A 21,266-nucleotide genomic window follows, 5' to 3' on the forward strand; every position below is an offset into this window, starting at 1 on the left:
CTTTCCTTGCTCAAGACATTCAAGCTATGGGAAGTTTTTCCCAGTCTTACATCATCTCTGATACAGGCGTGGGATCAAAACCCTTCCTTGGGAGAACATAGCTTTCATAGCCAGTTTTGTTGCACATGCTTGTTTGAAGACACAAAGATCATTTCAAAGCCCCAAGTATCAAATGCTGTTTTCGATGGAGGGTTCATAGATTGGTTGGCCATACAATATTCTAAAATGCTTAGGAAATTTCTGGAATGTTTGAAAATTCCCAGGTCATTTAGCCATAATCCAAGCTTTGTATTTGATTAAATGATTGAACCTGTGCATCCCACTTTGACTTGATTCAATGATGAATAACATACATATTGACACCGATAAGCTTGTTCTTTAGGGCTTATGTGTCCTTACCACATTGGCATTAATCCAAAGGATTTCTGAATTCTTCTTAGCTTATATAAACTCTGAGAATACATTCTTAGAGTAATAAGAAAAAAAAAAACATCTGTTATCTTCTGAGTCTATAAGCAAGTGGGTTGCCTGTCACCTAATGTGCTACAGAGGTAATTCTACTGAATATTTTTCCAATTGAGAAAGAAAATATTTCTAACACTATGACCATAGACGTTGGTTTCTTGCCATCCATTATCTAATCTAAATCACTTGCACGCATTTCACAGCTGTGTCATAGCAATATCTACTCCTATGTTTGTTGGCAGAGGCTACTTCTTCATTCCTTGCCACCTAGACCTGAAATAACCACACAGAAACTGTATTGTTACAACACTGCTTGGCACATTAGCTCATGCTTCTTATTGGCTAACTCTTCTTAAATTAAGCCATTTCTATTAATCTGTGTATCGCCACATAACTGTGACCCACCTGGTAAGGTTCACTTCAGCAATCACCTGGAATCTGTCTCCTGAAGAGATACTTGGCCTCTCTTTGACTCCACCTTCTTTCTCCCAGCATTCAGTTTAGTTTTTCCTGCCTAGCTCTATTCTGCCTTGCCACAGACAGTTTCAATTTCTTTTCTTTTCACAGTTTTCAATTTCTTTACTAGTTAAAGTAGACAAATACGATTAATAAGTATTATCCCTAAATCTGTAATAACTCCAATGTAACAAGCTCATTTGAAATATAAAACATAAGCAAACCAAAAGTCCAAGTAAAGGTTCCTGATAAGGTTGGTAGCTTAAACCCACATGATGAACAAATGAGTTCTCTCTGTATGCAAAGGTCCCACTGTCATCTGCTCTAATAGGCACATGACTGGTTGATGAAATAATTGCTTAGCAAAACTATTGGGTAGGAATCAAACACTGAGTTTCACTTTAACTTTTGCTGGTCTTCTTCTATTGCTGAAGACAGCACCTACACATCTCATTGAACACAGAGAAGCTAGCTGGTGTCTGACTAGAGCCTTCAGCTCTACTGAATGGTTTTCTCAGTACTGGAAGGTATGTTGCATGCTGTAAGAGGAGAAAGGGGATATAAACCCAGCTATAAACCCTTACCTCTATAATGGTGACCTGCCTCCTATTGACCAATGCTCACAAAGGAAAAATTAATTTTCTCCAATGAAATCTCACTTGGGTATACAAACCATATTTATGTGCATGCCCCATGCACAACAGCACATGACCAACCCAACAAACAAACAAAAACTCAGTGGTATTGGGGAGGTTTTTCTCATAATGTCTTATCTGTTTTTAGTTTTCTAATATTACTTGTCATTTGTTTATATATTTGCTTACTGATTTTGTCTTTTCATGGGTTTTCTGGGTGAGCATGTATTTCTGACTATCTATGTGCTTCTTATATATTTTTTTTCTCTGTTTATTTTATTCTATTCTGCTTTGTTTCTTTTTATATTTGACTTTTTTTTGAGTTAAGTGTTTGGAAATCTCTTCCTAAGGAAGTGATGTTAAGAGGAGTGTTTTAATTTACCCTCTGTATCTTCCTTGTCAGCAAACTATTTTCTCCCCCAAAATGAAATGTAATATTAGGAAAGAGAGGAATATAAAATTCTTGAACAAGAGGACTATCACTGAGTCTCTGGGTTGGCTCCAGAGTGATGTCTTAAAATCTAGGCTTACATTATTATCTATCAAAAAGCAAATAACTTTTTCCTGAATTCAGAAGATATTTCGTCTTTCTAGAAATCTTTAACAAATTATATATATCTATAAAACATCTAAGTAAAAATCTAATTATTTGTAAATTTATTAGTTGATCTTAGAGAATAACACTTAAGTCATGAAACTTAGTCAAGGGATTAATTTAATTATAACTATAACCATAGTCAGGATTTTTAAAATATAGTCTTTGGGTTGAACATGCTACTATCTTGGAAATGTTATTTTCTCCTGTGATGATGAGCAAAGACTGCCTGAAGCCATTCGTCTTCACTTGGCAAGGCCAGCAGAACACTTCCTCTTCTTCTTTCCAAGCTGAGTGAATTCTCATGTTCCCTGGCTGACCTAAATCACAGGAAGTCATGTCTACCTACTAAACTAGTTACTATCTACTGGAAATATCTTAGAAGTATTTCACTTGGAAACAGTACAATGCTAGAATGAGAAGAGACAAAAATGGAGCAGAAAATTATTCCATTAGCAAAACAACTCAAAAAACATTAAATTAAGTGTAAAAACATTAATTAAGCCAAGGAACAAAGAAGAAAAATTTATTTTTTGTTGTTTTAATTGAAAAATGTATTTTTGATACAATATTCTTATCAGGATTACCTCATCTCCTCCCACATCCTCCTTACTTCTCCATCCAGCAAATTCCACACATTCATTCTCTCTTTCTCTTTAAAAAACAAACATGTATCAGGTGATCATGGCACACATCTCTAATCCCAGCACTTGGAGGCAAAGGCAGGTGGATCTCTGTAAGTCTGCAGCCAGCCTGGTCTACAGAGCAAGTTCCAGGACAGCTAGGGCTGTTACACAGAGAAACCCTGTCTCAAAAAACCAAAACCAACTAAACAACCAAGTGGCAAATATAAAACAAACAACCCATAACAAAATAAAGGACAAAGATTTTTCTTCTTTTGAAGAAAAAGGTACAAGAACCATATATATGCAAAAACACATGCCCACTCAGAAAGGCCACGAAAAGACAAACTAGGAAAACAAACGTGTAAACAAGCAACAAGTAAAGTTAAAAAATTAAAAACAGATCAGATATTATGAGAAAAAAAATTCCCCAAATACCACCGAGTTGTTTTTTTTTTTTGTTTGTTTGTTTGGTTGGTTTTGGTTTTCTTCCTTTTTATCCTTTTAGAGTTGGCCATTTACAGTTGTGCACGGAGCTTGCTGTAAGTGTAGTTTATAGACCCAAGTGAGACATGGTTACACTTCCTGCCAGAGGCTTGATTCCCTTTAACAATGGTTTTGTACTTACAATTATTAAATATTTATGAGTACACATATCACAACTTACATCTACCAAAGCTTGACAATGTCCCTCTTTTCTCACCAGGGCCACTGCATGTTTGTGCTAAATTAAGCATCCACAAAAAAATATTTTGCTGATCAACTAATTCAGTACACGTAGTATTTCCTCTCTTTTTTCCCTCAAGTTTCTAATCTAGAAGTCATATCAGATTTAGGAAGAAATCTGAAATAACCCTTGACTGCTCTAAATTTATTTAATTTGTTATATTTTATTTTTTGTTTGTTTGGTTGTTTTTTGTTTTGTTTTTCCTGTGTAAATTTATAAGCAATTTCTCATGTTTTAAACTCACTATCTGAACAAAGTATCTGTGCTTAATTGAATAGCAATAAATGTGTCTATGTCACAGACATATGCATCAAGATGAACCATGAATTGTCTAGCAGGACGTAGTGTTCTGATATTAGCATGCCAAATTTCTGATCTCCTTATTTTTATTCATAACACATTTCTGACTTTTTATACCATATCAAATATATTTATTAAGGTACCCCTCTCTTCATGTTTCAAGATCCGCCTTTGGAATCCTGAAACAGTAGATAGTGCCAAACTCTACATATGCCATAAGTTTTCTTCTCAAAATGACCATACATTTCTATTTCTCTTTTATGCATCTTTAAATAAACTCCATTTTTATATGTTTCTTTCTCTTTTAAAATAGCCTAGGCAATATAAATTGTCTATCATCATTGGTTCTTAACTTTCTCTTCTCAGAAGAGTGTCAAATCCGCCAATTCTCTCCCTTTTTATCATTCATTGAAATGATTCAATTGAAAGCCCTCAAAAAGATCACCTAAAAGAAAAAGAGTGAACACAGGTACCCTGTGTGGTTGGCCAATACAGTCTCCAGAAAACATGGGCTATCAATATCAGAGCCAAGTGAGTGATACCCCTACCAGTTATCGGTCAGGGAGGACCCAGAAGTACCTCTCCCCATGCCAAACAGCACACACTTATTGCCATTCTTCTTGATTGCTCACCATAAGTAGATGGTGAGATTCTATTTCTAAAGACACAACATCCTTCAATTACAGGACATAGAAAAATCGAACTGGACTGAAAACGTCATCCGTTTTGGCTAGCTTGCACAGTGCCAGAAGATGCTATATGAGCAAATTGGGGGGGGGGGGAGTCCTCAATGGTACTTCTCAGCAACGGACCCTGAATGCTACAATACTGACCTGCCAGGAAACATGTATTCATTGGTACAATACAGTGTGAAGGTTATAGGGGTAACCAACCACTTTCTGACTGCATTTGAGGCCTGCTCCACCAGAGGGAATTCATACAGTTGTTTACTAAATAGACATGTTACCAAACTCCCTTCTAAATATTTATGTTGGGCTGGAGAGATGGCTCAGTGGTTAAGAGCACTGGCTGCTCTTCCAGAGGTCCTGAGTTCAATTCCCAGCCACCACATGGTGGCTCACAACCATCTGTAATGAGATCTGGTGCCCTCTTCTGGCATGCGGGCATACATGGGAGGAATGTTGTATACATAATAAATAAATAAAATCTTTAAAAAAATAAATATTTATGTTTCTTTTTTAACGCTTATTATTTCTTTTTTAAGATTTGTTTATTTATTTTTATTATGTATGCAACATTTTGCCTCCAAGTATGCCTATATGCCAGAAGAGGGTGTCAGATCTTCATTTCAGATGGTTATGAGGCACCACGTGGTTGCTGGGAATTGAACTCAGGACCTCTGGAAAAGCGGCCTGTGCTCTTAACCACTGAGCCATCTCTCCAGCCCCAAGGTTTATGTTTCTATTCATGGCTTAGTACTGCCTTCATCTTTGGCCCTGAGCAGCACTTACTACAGAGACTCATAATTCTAGTAAGTGACTACTGGGGGCTGCACCCCAAATGAGACTCCTGTATCATCCCCTCAAGGCTCAGAGCAGGTTGAGGAAGAGGAGGTGGGGAAGAACGTAAGAGCCACAGATAGAAGCAAGTGTTGTGAAACTCTGGCCTTTAGACATGGTGTGATCATCGCACTCATGAATTCTCTGCACGTATGGTTGGTTGCCTATACAAGGTCTGTATAAGATCAAGCTAGCAGTGCAAGGTCAGCCAACATTACAGCAGGAAACATTAATTGGATTCAGTCAGTTACAAAATAAAATAAGGACCATGAAGGAAGAGGGGAAGCCTTAAGAATGTCTCACGTGTTAGGGGAGGGAATTGGGGGTGGATACAATCAAGATACTTTGTACACAAGTATGAATCTTCAAAAAGTAACTAAATATTATTCTTTATTCTACTGATGGCTAGCTACAATTTTCTTCATTACCATCAAATGCCTTATAAGTTTCTTATGGTTGCTGTGACAATTTTCTGCCACATCTCCAAACAATACAAATAAAAATATTTTTTTTAAAAAAGACTAATTTCTGGCTAGAAACCAAATATGAGTGAGTACATCCCATGTTCCTCTTTTTGGGTCTGGCTTACCTCACTTAGGTAATAATGAGTAAACATTGAGTAAATATTGAGTAAAATATTGTTTTCTATTTCCGTCCATTTGCATTCAATATTCAAGAAGTCATTGTTTTTTACTGCTGAATAGTACTCTAATATGTATATATTCCATACTTTCTTCATCCATTCTTCCATTGAAGGGCATCTAGGTTGTTTCCAGGTTCTGGATATTACAAACAATGCTGCTATGAACATAGTTGAGCATATACTTTTGTTGTATGATAGGGCATCTCTTGGCTATATTGCCAAGAGTGGTATTGCTGGGTCCAGGGGTAGGTTGATCCCGAATTTCCTGAGAAACCACCACACTGCTTTCCAAAGTGGTTGCACAAGTTTGCATTCCCACCAGCAATGGATGAGGGTACCCCTTTCTCCACAACCTCTCCGGCAAAGGCTATCTAGCCATAAATAAAGGACATTGAGCCTATAATTCGTGATCCTAGAGAAGCTAAATAAGAAGGTGAATCCAAAGACAAACATATAGTCATTCTCCTGGATATTAACCTTCATCAGGCGATGAAAGGAGACAGAGACAGAGTCCCACACTGGAGCACTGGACTACAACCCCAAGGTCCAAATCAGGAACAGAAAAAGAGAGAGCACGAACAAGGAACTCAAGACCGCAAGGGGTGCACCCACACACTGAGACAATGGGGATGTTCTTTCAGGAACTCACCAAGGCCAGCTGGACTGGGTCTGAAAAAGCATGGGATAAAACCGGACTCGCTGAATATAGCGGACAATGAGGACTGCTGAGAAGCCAAGAACAATGGCACTGGGTTTTGATCCTACTGCACATACTGGCTTTGTGGGAGCCTAGGCTGTTTGGATGTTCACCTTACTAGACCTGGAAGGAGGTGGGAGGTCCTTGGACTTCCCACAGGGCACGGAACCCTGATTGCTCTTCAGGCTGATGAGAGAGGGGGAGTTGATTGGCGGAGAAGGAGGGATATGGGAGGCGGTGGCGGGGAAGAGACAGAAATGTTTAATAAATAAATAAATAAATTTTAAAAAAGACTAATTTCTCTTTGCACATCAAGTCCATTTACATCACTTATTTTATTGACATTTTTGTGAATGTTTAATGTCTAGATTGGAATGACAGCAATCCTTGAATCATGTTTGTAAGGTAATGCAAAATTGCAAGGAATGTTTCAAGGTGATAGACTTACATGTATTTAGGGCAAACTTTTTTTGTGACACAGTTGCTTACTGTAGGGTTATTTAAAACTCTTGCTATGTGAAATTTCAAATGAAAGCAAATTAGTATGTATAATATGATTTTGTTTACTGTCACCCAACTTATTACCCACTCATGGCCAGCATTTAAAATGGTAAAAACAATTCTTTGGTTTTATTAAATATTCAGTTAGAACTCAATCCCATGAGGTATCAGATACCACAAATTAATTCTACTTACATTCCATGCAATGATGGAATTAGAAGTGATGGAAGAGTCACACATCACAATTGTCCTGTTTTTAAAACCCCTTAATTGTTAGAGCCTCTCTTTCTGCCAGTTTCCACCCCCATCTTTCTCCTTCTCTTGATCCTCCACCCTGGCTAAAACAGGCAATTTTGGAGTAATCACAAGTCCAGTTGACAGTATGCCATTAGCATACTGTTATTGGTTTCTGCTTTGCTCTGGAGCTGTATTATGCATGTGCTTTAATTCCTAAAACTGTGAAATTAATAGAAAAATATCCTCTACTTACAAATAGCTTGCTTTTTAGTTTTTCATTAATCTAATAAGATCAAATAACTTCAAATATGGCAAAGTGATTTAGTTAGGTTTTCTATTGCTGTAACAAACCACTAGAACCAAAAAGCAAGTTGGGCGAAAAGAGTTTATTTGGCTTACACTTCCATGTTGTAGACCATTATTTGAAGTCAGAATAGAAACTCAACAGGGTGAAAATTTGGAAGCAGGAATTGATGCAGAAACCATGGAGGGGTGCTGCTTACTGGCTTGCTCCCCATGGCTTGCTCAGCCTGCTTTTTTTTAAGAACCCAGGACCACCAGCCTAGGGATGGCACCACCCATAATGGGCTGGGTCCTCCTTCCGCATCAATCACTAATTAAGAAAATGCTCTGCAGACTTGCCTGTGGTTTCTTATGGAGGCATTTTCTTAATTGAGGTTCCCTCCTCTCAGACGACTTCAGCTTGTGTCAAGTTGACATAAACTAACCAGCATAAAAAGTAATTTCATTTCAGCAAAGCACAGCAAAAAAAATTGATATTTTATCAGGTTCAACAATTACTTCTTTTGAGATCCAGCAGCTTCATACTCTTACCCAATTAGGATTCAGATTGACTTCCAAGCTCTTTACAATGCACTCTGGTAACTGAACAAGCAATTGTGCCTTAAAGCAAACCTCACAAACAAAAATAAGTGAATAAAGATTCATCCAATAGAAGAACTTAGAAAGTGAGAAAGAAAACTTTATTTTTTTCTGTCTGCCTCAGTTTTGGATTTGAGATCATGTACAACCTATAATTATATGTTTTGTGGTATTTTTACAAACACAAAGCAGGCCCATTACAGTTATATACTGGTCAGGTCTTTAATCTGTTGCCAGTCTTAGCGAAATTAATATGCCTTATATAACTTACATAAAGGTGAAATCTGTCAAGCAAGATGCACAGATTCTAGAAATTAAGACTTTTCTGCATGGTAGGTATTTTTTTCTGCTTTGTTGTTGTTGGTTTGTTTGCTTGTTTGTTTGAGACAGGGTTGCCTTCTGTATCCCTGACCAACCTTGAACGCTCTATGTAGACCAGACTGGACAAGAACTCAAGCAGAAGAGTTCTAATTTCTTCTGCCTGCCTAGTGCTGAAATTATGGATATGCATCATCATGCCTGTGTTCTAGAAGAAGTGAAACTTCAGATATCACTAACAAGCAACAAGCAATGGCTTTACCAGTATTCAATCCCAGTTTTGCAGAGAAACGTGTTCATAAGTTATACTTTTGGAAACCTGGGGAAATTATTATACTTAGTAAGCCGTTGTTAGACATCTCAGTTTGGGTTCTATATTAAGCAAGTAGGATTTAATTACTTACATTGCTAATTCTGTTTTCTAATATTTTGATTTCTAAAAACTAAGCAAAAACATATAATCCCAGTGGATCACAACTTTAAAAGTTCATCCCAGCATCTGCCTAAATTATCTTCCTCTGTACCAAATTGAAGAGAAGCCATTTTTCTACTTTAAAAATCTGAACACTGGGGCTGGAGAGATGGCTCAGAGATTAAGAGCACTGACTGCTCTTCCAGAGGTCCTGAGTTCAATTCCCAGCAACCACATGGTGGCTTACAGCCATCTATAATGAGACCTGGCGCCCCCTTCTGGCTTGCAGGCACACGTGGAAGGAATGCTATACATAATATAATAAATAAATAAATATTAAAAAAAATCTGAACACTGGCCTTACCTTTCAGGAAATATGAGAGAATTTACTGGCTAATATAAAACCTAATGAAGATAGGTTTTTGAAAAGATCAAATTCTGCGGCATATACGTTATAGGGTTTGTGTTCTATGAGCAAGCACTAAAATCTACGTAAGTTCAAATGAATAGAGTTTAGATAGTCAAGCAAGGGCATCGCCTTTTAATATTTACCAGAAACAGAAGAACCATGAGGTCTTCCGTTGACGGTCTGTTAAGTGTCCCACTTTACCGTTCGCCCACATAAACTGAATCCCTGAGCTCACATTATCTTTAAGGGGTACTCCTTGATTATAGCACTCTTGGAGAGCTTTGTCAAAAATCAAAGTTCACTGATCTCCTGACAAATGCTTCTCTTGAGTGCTCAGTTTTACAGAATTTCCTTTGGACCTCCTCTGTGTAATCACCAACACTCCAGGCTTCTGTGAGTAAATGACAACCATTTCCCCGGTAAACCTCACTGGAAACACTGCAGCATCCACACCCAACTTTAGACCAAGTCATGTCATGCTATGCACCTACTATAGCACCTATTTTCTATTTGTCCTCCTTCTGTCCCTACCTCCCTCTCCCCTCTTTTTTCCCCATGCCTTCTCCCCACCCCATCTATCTCCCTCCCCCATCCTTCTCCCGTTTCTTCTTTCAACATCACAAACAAACAAACAAAAAAAATCTTTGGTGAGGCAGGTCTTTATTTAGTATATTCAAAGCATCCTGGCATGGGTTAGGAGATGGAAATGCCCATATAAATGCCTCCTAAAAAGTATTCTGTGGTGTAGGCACTTTCCTCAACAATGTTCATTTGCTTTTCCACCTCATAACAATGGCATCGCCTTGCACGTCTAAAGGACATTTCACCCTAAGTTTTGAGACCAAGTCTGAATGCTAATTGAGGATAAGCTCAAGAAGCAAAGGCTCCGTTCTGCCCTTGAACTTAAAATAAGTACATTTCAAGTTATAACGACCTCTGAACTCGTTCTCCATCCTCAAAGGAACAAGTGATTTCAGGAGCCAAGGAAGTCACTTTGAAAAGGCAGTTGCCTGTCACCTAGGAGACATTTCTCAACACACTCTACTGCTGCACAGGCGACTATAAGGGAATGCGGTCAGGGTTTGGAACGAGGAGATCAAGTCGGATGTCATATTCATAAAGATACGGAACCTAACTGGAATTCTCATGCTTTCCGAAGTCAAATCTAACATGGGTCCAAAGTCTGTTGTGAAGAGACAGGGGAGATAAAAGTCCGGATTTGATCTCCTGATGTTAAACTTGTTCACACTTGCATTTGTATGTGCCCACTGGCGCAAGCCCCAGGAACGCGAACCGAACCTTAAATCCTTGCTGCCCTTCTTGGGAACCCTGCGGCTGCAGCTCGCTCCAGCACTTCCCCCTCCCACCTCTCTTCCAGGACAGGCAACGTTAGTGAGTCCCAGTGGGATTCTCACACTCCCTTCCGCTAAGAAGACCCGCAGGCGCCTTTGTCATCTTCCAGCTCCTTCCTAGCCCATTCTGGGCACCCAGAGCAGTGTACCCTTCGCGGCCTTGATTGAAGTAAGAATTCTAGTAACCTAGAAATTTGCCGCTGTGCCTTGCGGTGGGCCTCTGCTCATCTTCCACCCGCTCGTGGCCTGTCGCCCCACCGACCCATCCTACCCATCCTTTTCTAGTGGGCTACGTGATGATCAAAAGTGAGGCATGAATGCTATCCAGCAGCTCTCGGGTGATTCCGGGACTGGCAAGGTCATCCTGCTCCAGGCAGGAGAAGAAAGTGCTTGGCTCTCAGGAGACTGAGTCTGCCCTATGAAAATTGGGTGGATTTTCTGGACACACAGCCCGGGCAGCAGCTCCGGAGTTGGGGGGGGGGGAGGATACTCAGCACCAGGCGGCGGGGACTGTGATGGCGGGGGGGGGCTGATGCCCGGCGGGAATCCTGTAGTTACCCTACCTTCCCGCCCCCAGCAGCCTCACCCCCAGGACGAGGCTCGCTACCACAGGACTTCTATGCAGGGCTGTGAGTTTGTCTGGCAGCTTCTACTGAGCAGCTAATAGTATAACAACCCGGCTTTGATAAATCTGAACTAATTACCCCTCTTAATTAAAGTCTTTAGCAGTTGTTTCACTGTTTTGGCAAGAAAACAGGAGAGACTTGCAGTTAGAAAACACCAGAGCGCCAGCACACAACGGAGCTGCTGATTAACACTTGAAGCGTTTCAAGGACCTGGCGCCCTCCACGGTTTGGTTTTCATCCTTGTCTCCTCTTTGAATGGAAGTATACTCGGCTATAAACATGTGCACACATCTAAAAACACGGAGGCTCTCTTTGCCAGCTGTGTACCATTCAGTATGAGTCTTCAGAATGCTGGAGAGGGACAACACTTCCTCTAGAAGCAAGGTCCCCACCTTTTGTACCGTAAATCTATCAGGCACACATCTTCGGTCGCAGAGTTTAACCATATTTCATAACCTTGCCCAAAACATAGAGACAGACTGCTTGTATATGGCAAATATTCAGAACAAATTAGTAGGCATTATTAATCATAGAAACATGAATATGGGTGAGAAAGTCAGAGCCAGGGATCTTTAGCTGAATAATACAAAGTCTTGAAGTTTGTTGATTAAATAAGCATGTTCCAAGTATTTATTTCCAAGAGTCAATGAATCAACTTCGACGTGCAAGAATCAAAACCAAAATTCAAATTCATTCATAATGAACCACTCTTATCTAATGTTATGTGCGTGTATATGTATGTGCTCACAAACACTGGACGTGCCTTCACGGGCACACACATCTGTGTGTATATAGAACATACACACCGTGTTTCGTTGCTTCAGGGAAGGAGAAAATTATGAACAACCAGCAGGCATTTTGAGACAGCAGAATCGACACAATGGAAATATATACAATAATAAAATTAAAATGGTGCAGCATTCCCGGGTAGAATAATACAGATCTCAATAAATACAGCAGGTATATGTTTAAAAACAAAACAAAAACAAACATCATCTCTCCACCCGAGATGGAAAGTCATTTCAAATTAAAAAAAATTGAAATAAGCCCCTCCAAATGTATCATAATTGTTAGTGCCTATTTCGAATATAATACACAAAACCATTTAGCAGGTGCATGCAAGAGGCGAAAGGCCAAGGAATGTAGAGGCTTCTGGTCTGCCCGAAAGTGAGGGGCTCAAGGTGCCTCGATTTTTGCACGAGAGCCTAGACCAAGCAGTCCACCCTAGTCTGCCGACCTCCGCAGTGGGGGCCTTCCCGCTGGGGTTGTGAAGGATCTTTGGCCTCCATCACTGGTGGCCTTGGTGAAGGCCGGGTTGCAGAGGCCCAGGAGGCGGCAACGTCGGCTGCAGTGGCGGCAGAGGTGCAGGCGGAGGCAGCTGGGACGGCGGATCGTTGCCTGGCTCCCCAGTAGGAGTGCGGGTCAGCCCCAGGCTGCTGTCGTGCAGCTTGCGAACGTGCTTCTTGAGGTCAAAGTTCCTGCAGAAGCCCTTGCCGCACGTGGGGCAGGTGAAAGGCTTCTTGTCGTTGTGAGTGTGCATATGGAAGGTGAGGTTATACACCTGGTGGAAAGCCTTGTTGCAGATATTGCACTTGAACTGCTTCTCCCCGCTGTGGGTCAACTTGTGGTTTTTGTAGTTCCCTGAAAGAGAAAAATAGCCGGGATAAGGTTCAGGATAGAGCTTGACAAGAAGATGGAAGATGGATACAAGGTAAAGAGACAGGCTGAAGAGCTAACACAGCTCTGACCCAGGGTACAGGGCGCTGGTTCTCCTGCATTTATTTTTGAGCACACTGAGTTTATTTCTTCTACATTTCATATACATTCATTTATCCAATTATACTAAACGCAAACTGGAGGTTACAAAGAAGTACCCTTCGATGTGTCAAATATGTATTTTCTAACTCTGGTCAGACCCGAGGGTAGGGAGTCAGAATGCAGCCTTCCTCAGGTAAGCACTTAACAGGTCATTTTTTTAAGATTGAATTGAGAAAATTCAATCCCGCTTTCCAAAGACCCAATATGAGAAGTCATCTCCTGGGTTCAATACCTTTTTGATGAAATCCTTTGCCACAGAATTCACACACGAATGGTTTGTAGCCCGCGTGGATCCGGGTATGTGTGTTTAACGTGGAACTTCTATTAAATGCTTTACCGCACTGGTTGCATTTGTGAGGTTTTTCCTAAGCAGCAGAGAGAAAGGAAAGAATAGAGCCTTTAATTTGAGGTACTTTGTTATTTTGATGCGGAGTCCTACCAGCACAATACACTAACACCCGAAGCTTTAAAACAGAACAAAGGCAACAATACAAAATCTCCCTAGTCCAGCCAGCACAGTTCAACAGATCTTCTGCTTAAGAGCAAGGCTCTGCCGATCGCTTTTTTTGGGTGGTGGGGGGTGGGGAGCAAACAGTTCTGAACTCTACCGGGTAAAATTATACAGAGGAACATACTTGCGTGTGAATGATCTTATGCCTGCAAAGGGTGCTGGCTTGCCGGAAACCTTTGCCACACACTTTGCAAACGAAGGGTCTGGCTCCTGTGTGCACCGGCATGTGACGGGTTAAATTATAGTGCGCGTTAAAGACCTTAAAAACAAACACATAGAAACAGGTTAGATGACCAAGAGATTTGAATTCGAAGTGGACCGAGGAAGAAAGGGGAGGAAAATAAGTTTTACCCCCACTCTCAAAATACTAAAATGGGATTGAGGGAGGAAGAAAGGAAAGGGAAGGGAAAGGAAGGGAAGGAAGAAAGAAAGTCGTTTTTTCTTAATACCTTTCCACAGACTTCACAAGTGAAAACTTTGGGTTTGGCATTAGGAGAGCCGCGACTGAAATCCGAGGTTTTGAATGCGATTTTTTCAGACAAAAGTTGGGCGCTTTCTTTCATATAATGCTGCAGCTGAGCCTGGGACAGGTCTTTGAAAGCTACACCCGAAGGGAGCTTCTCCACCGCCGGGACAACCAGTTTATTCCTTTCGGCTAAGTATGTTTTTGGCTGTGGGTGCAAAGGGGAACTGAGAAAGTAGGAGGCCACAGGGTGGATGTTCACGCCCGCAGCCGGGTGGCACGGGCCATCACCTCGGTTCAGGTAGCACAAGGCGCCCATGGCGTGGAAGGACGAGTGGTTGACCACACGCGGCCTTACCAGCTTGTACTGCTGCAGTGGCAGCGCGTCGCGGGCCAGGTCGCCCTTGAGACTTAGCGCGCAGTTGAGCAGGTCGCTGCAGCTGAACGCCGGAGCGGAGGGCACCGCGGGCGGCGCCGGAGCCTCCAGACTCGGCTTGCGGGACTCGGAGCCAGTCACTCCGGCTTTGGAGCTCGTGTCGTACGCCACGGGAACGAAAGGGATCATGCAGGGGATCGACGAGCTGAGATGCAGTGAGTGCTTGGGGTCTCCTTTGGGCAGGGCTCCGTGCAGGAAGTGGGGGACCGGCAGGGCCTTAGGCTCTGGGGTGCGCGCCATGATTCGTTCGATGGAGAAAGCCAAGGGTTTGGACGTGTTCATCACGTTGCCCCGAGCTGGAGCAGTCGTTAGCATTTTGGTGGTCGCGTTGAGGCAGCTACTGTCCATGACTGAGTCGCCAGCTTCCGTCCTCCGGGGTTGGGTTGCACGGTCGTTGCCTTGTCCCCTGCTTGTCACAGACCTGCGGAGAGGACAGGCACCGTCACAACGAGCAGCCTCCTCCTCCTCCTCCTCCCCAGCATCACCAGTCGAACCTGCCTGCCCAGCCCAATGGACTCCTGCCAGCCCATCGCAGAGTTCTTGGCGCACCAATGACTCGGGGACAATCACTACTTATTTCTATCAATAGAAAGTGTTGTGTCAATAACGCAGCCAAGATCTCGCCAATCGTTAACTTCCAAGAGGAGAAGGTAAACTAGATAATTGCTCAATTCGCTTCCAACAGTCAACAGGAAAACTTTTTTTTCTCTGCAGTCGGTGACTACTTTTCATTGGTGAGAGAGGTTCCCCCGCCCAGAAGAGGCGGGGGCGCTCTCCGCAATGCGCAGTGCCCTCCCCTACACGCAAGCACTAGCCCGCACACACTTCTCTACTCTTCAGCCACCCCTCCCCCTTGCTTCCTCTGTCTTTTTAATTCTCAATCTGCTTAACCAGGCTTTAGAGGCCAAGCAAATCTGAGATCAATTTTCTCGTTTAGCTCTAAGTGACATCATCTAAAATCATTGTGCTAGGGCTAAATAAGGAAACAGAGTCTAATTCAGGGGCAAAAGCCAGGCTATATTTATCAAACGCCAGGCTCTAGAAAGCCATGACCAGGAAGCCTCTGACGGCAAAAGCCGAGTTTTCTTTGCTTGGTTCGGCTGAGCCCAGATCTGCCACGCTGCCTCCTACGCAACCCACTTTCGCCCTCCAGGACCCGGGGGTGGGGGCTGCTCGTTCCCTGAATCCTGGAGTCTCCGCGTTTGGACCCTTTGGAAGACACCAGCAGGTAACTGGCCTCCCAAAATGCCCCTGAGATTTAAAGGCCTTGGGAGGCTTGTTATGTGTTTGTGGTTTTGTAAAAGCGGACGCCCATGGCAATAGTCCTGGGAAAGACGCACTAGCACCACAAAGTTGAGGAATTACAAGGAATGAGCGGGTATCACACCACAAGAAACCTAGACACGGATCGGACTCACACACAAACACACGCGAGAGCGCTCTCCCTTGAGTTTCCTGAGAGAGTCTTGAAAAAGCATTTCTTCAAAGAACTTGCGCCCACGGCTCTTTCAGACAGAGCTTTCTAAATGTTGAGCCAAGAGGGAAAATAGAATCTAACGATCCCCACCACGGCTACCAGTGTCTGCATGCCTCAATAGCAGTCAGTGTCCGCCACACCTAGTGTGTCTGGGCGTAAAGACGAACTAAGAGAACCGTCCGCCCTAAGTGGTGATCACAGCCACATTTGTGGCCCCCAAAGAGCGCTCGGCGACCCTGAGCGCACACCCCCCCACACACTCTCCCCCGGGCGTCTGTCTTCTGTTTGTGATGCCTGGGCCCAAATTCCTGGGCTTGAGCTGCGGGAGCTGTGGGAGGCTTCCGTGAAGATGCCAGAGGCTGATGCTCCCAGCGAGCGGGTTCCTGGGGGCTCCAGCTCGAGCCAGTGCAGAGAAGCGCGCCCGCCTTCCCCCCGCACAGTCGGAGCAGAGCCTGCTGTCGCGAGGAGCAGATTCCGGGGGCTAGGCGTGCTCCAGAGGCTGTAGGTAGCAGGAAAACCCCGCGCTTCTCAAGCTTGCGCCCCCAGGAGCGCTGAGCTGTGAGCCCCGAGCCTCACCACCTGGAGGCAAACTCCAAGCATCACCCGCCTGGTGAGTTACTCTAATGTGTGTGGGTTGGGTGTCCAGGTATCTGACCAAGAGTGTGATGTGCTGTCCTCCCGGTGGGGAACCCTGGAAAGGATCAGCAACTGGAGGTGGGAGCCTTGGACGGTTGAGCCCCAGGCCAATTTACTTAAAGGTGCCAAGATGGGGTTCAAGTAGAGGCAACTGGCTTTCAAGTATTTCTCCCGCCATACCCCTTTACTAATCCAATCCAGAGACCTAGGCTCCTCCGCCCCACCTGACCTGGCATAAGCCAGTTTAGCCACTGCCAGGAAAAACCAATGGGCTGGAAACCAAAAGAGCGAGTCGTTGAGACCTAACAGTGAGGCAGAACCACAGAGTGGAAGCCGGAAAAATACTCGCTGAAAAAAATAAGGGCCGGCAGAAGTCTTTTTGAAAAGTTGCGGCGGCTAAAAAGCCAGATGGTGGGAAAATCTGGCTGTTGGAGGCCCGCCTTAGTGGCTAGGCCAGGGAGTGTCTCATTTCAGGTATCCAGGCTGCTTCTAGAAGACCGGTGAAGCAGAGAGGAGCAGGAGTCCCGGACGAGACACCCAGTATAGAGAGGAAGAGGCTATCCCAAACCCACACAAACCCGGGAGGCGTTGTGGAGGCCTTTTTGGCCTCAGTTTCCCTCAACCGGAAATGTTCGTTCGATATGTTTTTAGGGCCTCTGAACCTCGGTCCTTCACCCTGATCAGACAAAGGGTGCGAAACCCGAATTGCTTAAGGAAAGGCCGCAGGGCGGGGGTGTCCCTGTCCCACGACAGATGGGTAGAGGTTAAGACTTTAATTGTTGCCTTTGGGAGCGGATCAGATTCCCTTTCCTACCTGACATTCTCAACAGCGAAAACTCTCTCTCCTGCCGCACTCCTCGCTCGCTGGTACAAGTTTAAGGAAGAAAGCCAAGAGGCGAGAAACCGCTCCCACTCGGAAAGCTTTGGAGCGCCCAGCTGACTCGAGCAACTCGCTGGCCTCTGCAGCGTTACCTGCCTTCTGGACTGAAAGCCACCAGTTTCTTTTACGTTTGTCCCTCCCTCTCCTCTTCTTCCCCTCCCCCTCCCTTCCCTTCTCCTCAACGGGGGGAAAAAAACCTTTATTTGCCTTCGATAAAATTCCTCTTCAATGGACATTAGCTTTTAAAAGAGGAAAATATTAGCTAAGGGTTCTATATAGTTAACATTTCAATAGTTCGCTTCTCGTTGGCCTTTCGGGATTTGCCTTTTATGCCAAGCGTTTGAAAATGTCATTTGAGTAAATATAGTCAGGCACCAGTTATTTCCTTTCTCTTGAGATAGCCCTGATATTACTAACCCCAAAGACCGAAGATGTGTTATACAAATTCAAGTCTCAATATGTCGATATTTGTTAGTATTTTCCACTCAGTAAATAACCAAAACATGCATTAACATTAAATATGCGTTCCATAAGGTACAAGATTATCTTAAAATACAAAATGTATTTAGGGACAGTGTTTTTAATGTCAGAAATGAATACTTTGTTTTGTTTAGAAACACTTGAAGTTACAGAAACAGTAACAGGTGCAGAGCATAAATTTGGAAGATTTAGAAGCTTCTCTGAGATTCCACCAGTTTAAATTGTTTGATTTACTTAAAGGGACATAAAGGAGCTTTGTTCATTCAGTTAATAGCAAAATAGAAACTTAGGATCTTTACAATTTCTTGGAGAATCCTATAATCACCCTGTTTGTTTGTTTAGAACTGATTTTATGTGCCCTACCCATAAACTTAAAACCCAAATGCAAATTTTGTCTAAATATTTAGGTTGGCAAGCATGAGACAGCTCAAGAACCCAGACTAGCCCTTGATGTAAGGAGGCCTAATAACAAAGTGGAATCGATACCTGAACAATAAGAAAAATCTTCCTACTACATAACAATTGAAAGTTACATTTTCTGTGGAAATCTAACCTTCTATTTCAGTGTTGTCTTAACTGTATCCTTTATAATTCTTAAAAACTTGTATAATATCCATCAATCTTTTTACTTGCCCCCTGTAATAAGCTGGTAGTTTTAGGGTAAAGATTATTGCCATCTAAAATTTAAAGAAAAAATAGAAGATAGTCATGAATTGTTCTGTAATTTTTTTACTATTTCCTTAATAACTCACAAAATACTGGCGAGTTTTTCTTTAATTAAAAAAAAGAATTGGGAAACGTGATAACATAGCAGATCTTCAGCCAAGGACATTGATTTGCCACTACCTATATTTTTTAAGGCTCTCAGACCCAACAAGCACCCCTGACTTGCAACCCTCTGCTGTTAACAGTCAGTGTTCCTTACTATTGCTATAATCATTGTGGCATCCTGGATGTTTGGGTGCATCCACACTGTTTCCTGTCTAATAAAATAACACCACCAGCGACACAGGTCGCTTCTACAAGAAAAAAAGGCATCCCTACATTCCTCTGCAGTCTTTGTCAGGAATGGGTGTTTTGCTGTTTCTTCTGCTGTGCGATGGAGAGGTGGTGTTTGGGGTTGGACACAAACAAGTTCTGCTTGGTTCAAAGAAAGAAAGCCTTTTTGAATACTTCAGACTAAGGACAGAATACACAGTGGGACTCACTTTGCAGCACATTAGCAAGCATGAGGAGAAAGGCTTCTGATTTAAGGTTTCTAGATTGCTTTTAGTTGATTTGGTGAAATGATGCCGAACTCTTGAGGTGGGTACCAGCGGAGAGGACTGGGAAGTGAATATCAAATTACATTGCAATAAATTCTCATACAATGAATACAAATATTGTGTTAAAAAAAAAAAAGAATCCTTGACAATTTTGTGTAACCTGTCACCAGTTAGGACTCTGAAGAGTCGCCCCCTCCCCCACCCCCGCCCCCGCGTTGGGAGAGTTTGAGAACAGTCTGTTTTTGTCTTTAGACCTCAGTTGTTACTATTTCTTTTATATTAGGATTTTCCTTAAATTCAATGATATCATTCCTCTCAAAGCAGCATTTGCATATTAACTCAGTTTGTAAAGGGAAGTGGAACGGTCTAACTTAGGGGTGTTCAAAAAGGCGGCAGGTAGCCCCGTCAGCCGCCTGTAGGGCTGGTCGGTGTCTCTACCCTTACCCTAATACTGAGATTTCTCTCACCCGTTCCTACAGGCCTGTGAGGCATGTTCCTCTCGGCTGCAAGGCTACGTGCATGCTGTCTCAGGCCTAGACTCGGTGGAAAAAGAAGTTCACAAACAAGGAGTTCAACTTTTCCGCGGAGCAGCTTAAAAGTCAAGCAATCAAAACCAGCCGTTTTGCTTGTAATTTGCAACGGTGCCAGTGAAAGTTGAGAGGCAAACCACGTACAGAAGGACGTGCCTAAAGTAATTGTTCCTTCCATACGGACAGCGTGTCTACAATGACAGAAAAGCTGGTTCATGCAATTGACTGACTAGCATTGCGCAGAAGTTACCAGATAATTCCTAAAAAGTCCTTTAGTGACTGATAAAAACCATATTCCACATAAAGCGCGACTCTTCCTTGATTTTGGCCAGGGTTTTAAAGCAGTTTCGGTGTTAAGTTCAAACTTTTTTTTTTTTCCAGAAGTGATTCCGTGAAATGAAAGGCGATAATAGAAATTGAAATAACACAGAGTGAAGGATTCTGAGATTATAGCAATAGAGAAGCAATAGAGGCAAATCAACATCCGTGAGCCAGAAATCTCTAGAGCCTTTTACGAATTCAGTTACCTCCTGGATTCCCGTCCACAGCCGCTTGGGCCCAGGAACGCCCTGCGCTGAACCGCAGCCCCTGGCTGTTTCAGCCTCCATCCGCCTGCTTTCGGCCTGGAAGCCCCGGGCCCCAGTTACCCAGGGAACCTGTGTTCCCAGTCGCTTGAGGTGGAGGATAGAGGCGATCCGCCTCGGTCACGCTTCAGTTGCCAGAGCCCAGCCCGAAGTAAAATTCGAAAGCTGAAATTTCGTCCCTGTCCGTACTCTCTGCTCTGCTTAGTTCTCGCTTACAAAATCAGCTAAAAAGACGTCTCCAGGGCTGAGAGAGGTGGAGCTGCTGCAGCTGCTTAGAAGCTGGGACTTTGGTGGGGGCTGGAGAGCTGGGGCGACTCTCCAGCGGCGGCTGCCAGACCTTCCCGCTCGCCCCGCAGCACCTTGGGTGTCCCGCCCAGCTCTGAACAGCCGCGGCGCCTCCCCAGGGCACGGCCCCCACCTTCGGTCAGGCCAGCGTGACTGCGGCCGGCCGATCTGGTCCCGAACTCTGGCCTCAGGACAGTCTCTGGCCCTACAGCCCCTCCCCGGCTCAACCGTGCTCCTCCCTCCCCGCTCCACTAGCAAACGACGAAGAAGGAGGGGGAGGCTTGTAAGTTTCGGGAGGGGGTGCGGGTTTGTTTTTAAGAGACCAAGAAACAGTTGACGGAGAAGTCTGTTGAAAAGTTTTTGAACAGGATGCTCATTAATAGCCAGGCTTTGACGACTCCGGGTGTAAGTGAAGGGTCAGTCAATCTACAGGTCAGGTGGACGGAAACAGACCTGGCTGTAGGGCAGGCCTCAGGAGGAACGAAAGATTTGCTGTTGTTTTA

The 21,266-nt window shown here is 43.4% G+C and overlaps 1 protein-coding gene across 2 annotated transcripts; it reads right to left on the minus strand.

Annotated features, from left to right (window-relative positions):
- Positions 1-12,003: 12,003 nt before the first annotated feature.
- Fezf1 (FEZ family zinc finger 1) lies at positions 12,004-21,266 on the minus strand. Of its 2 annotated transcripts, none has more exons than XM_005365676.2 (5): positions 20,422-21,266; positions 14,177-15,047; positions 13,852-13,986; positions 13,449-13,581; positions 12,004-13,039 (listed from the first exon to the last, which is right to left on the minus strand). In XM_005365676.2, the coding sequence occupies exons 2-5, from the start codon at positions 14,972-14,974 to the stop codon at positions 12,687-12,689; spliced, it is 1,419 nt and encodes a 472-aa protein (XP_005365733.1). In that variant the 5' UTR covers positions 14,975-15,047; positions 20,422-21,266; the 3' UTR covers positions 12,004-12,686. The 2 variants fall into 2 exon arrangements, with proteins under 2 accessions (XP_005365733.1, XP_026644336.1); XM_026788535.1 differs by lacking the exon at positions 20,422-21,266 and adding an exon at positions 16,047-16,707.

The sequence above is a fragment of the Microtus ochrogaster genome, unplaced genomic scaffold (assembly GCF_000317375.1).
Source record: "Microtus ochrogaster isolate Prairie Vole_2 unplaced genomic scaffold, MicOch1.0 UNK4, whole genome shotgun sequence".
Classification (NCBI taxonomy): domain Eukaryota; kingdom Metazoa; phylum Chordata; class Mammalia; order Rodentia; family Cricetidae; genus Microtus; species Microtus ochrogaster.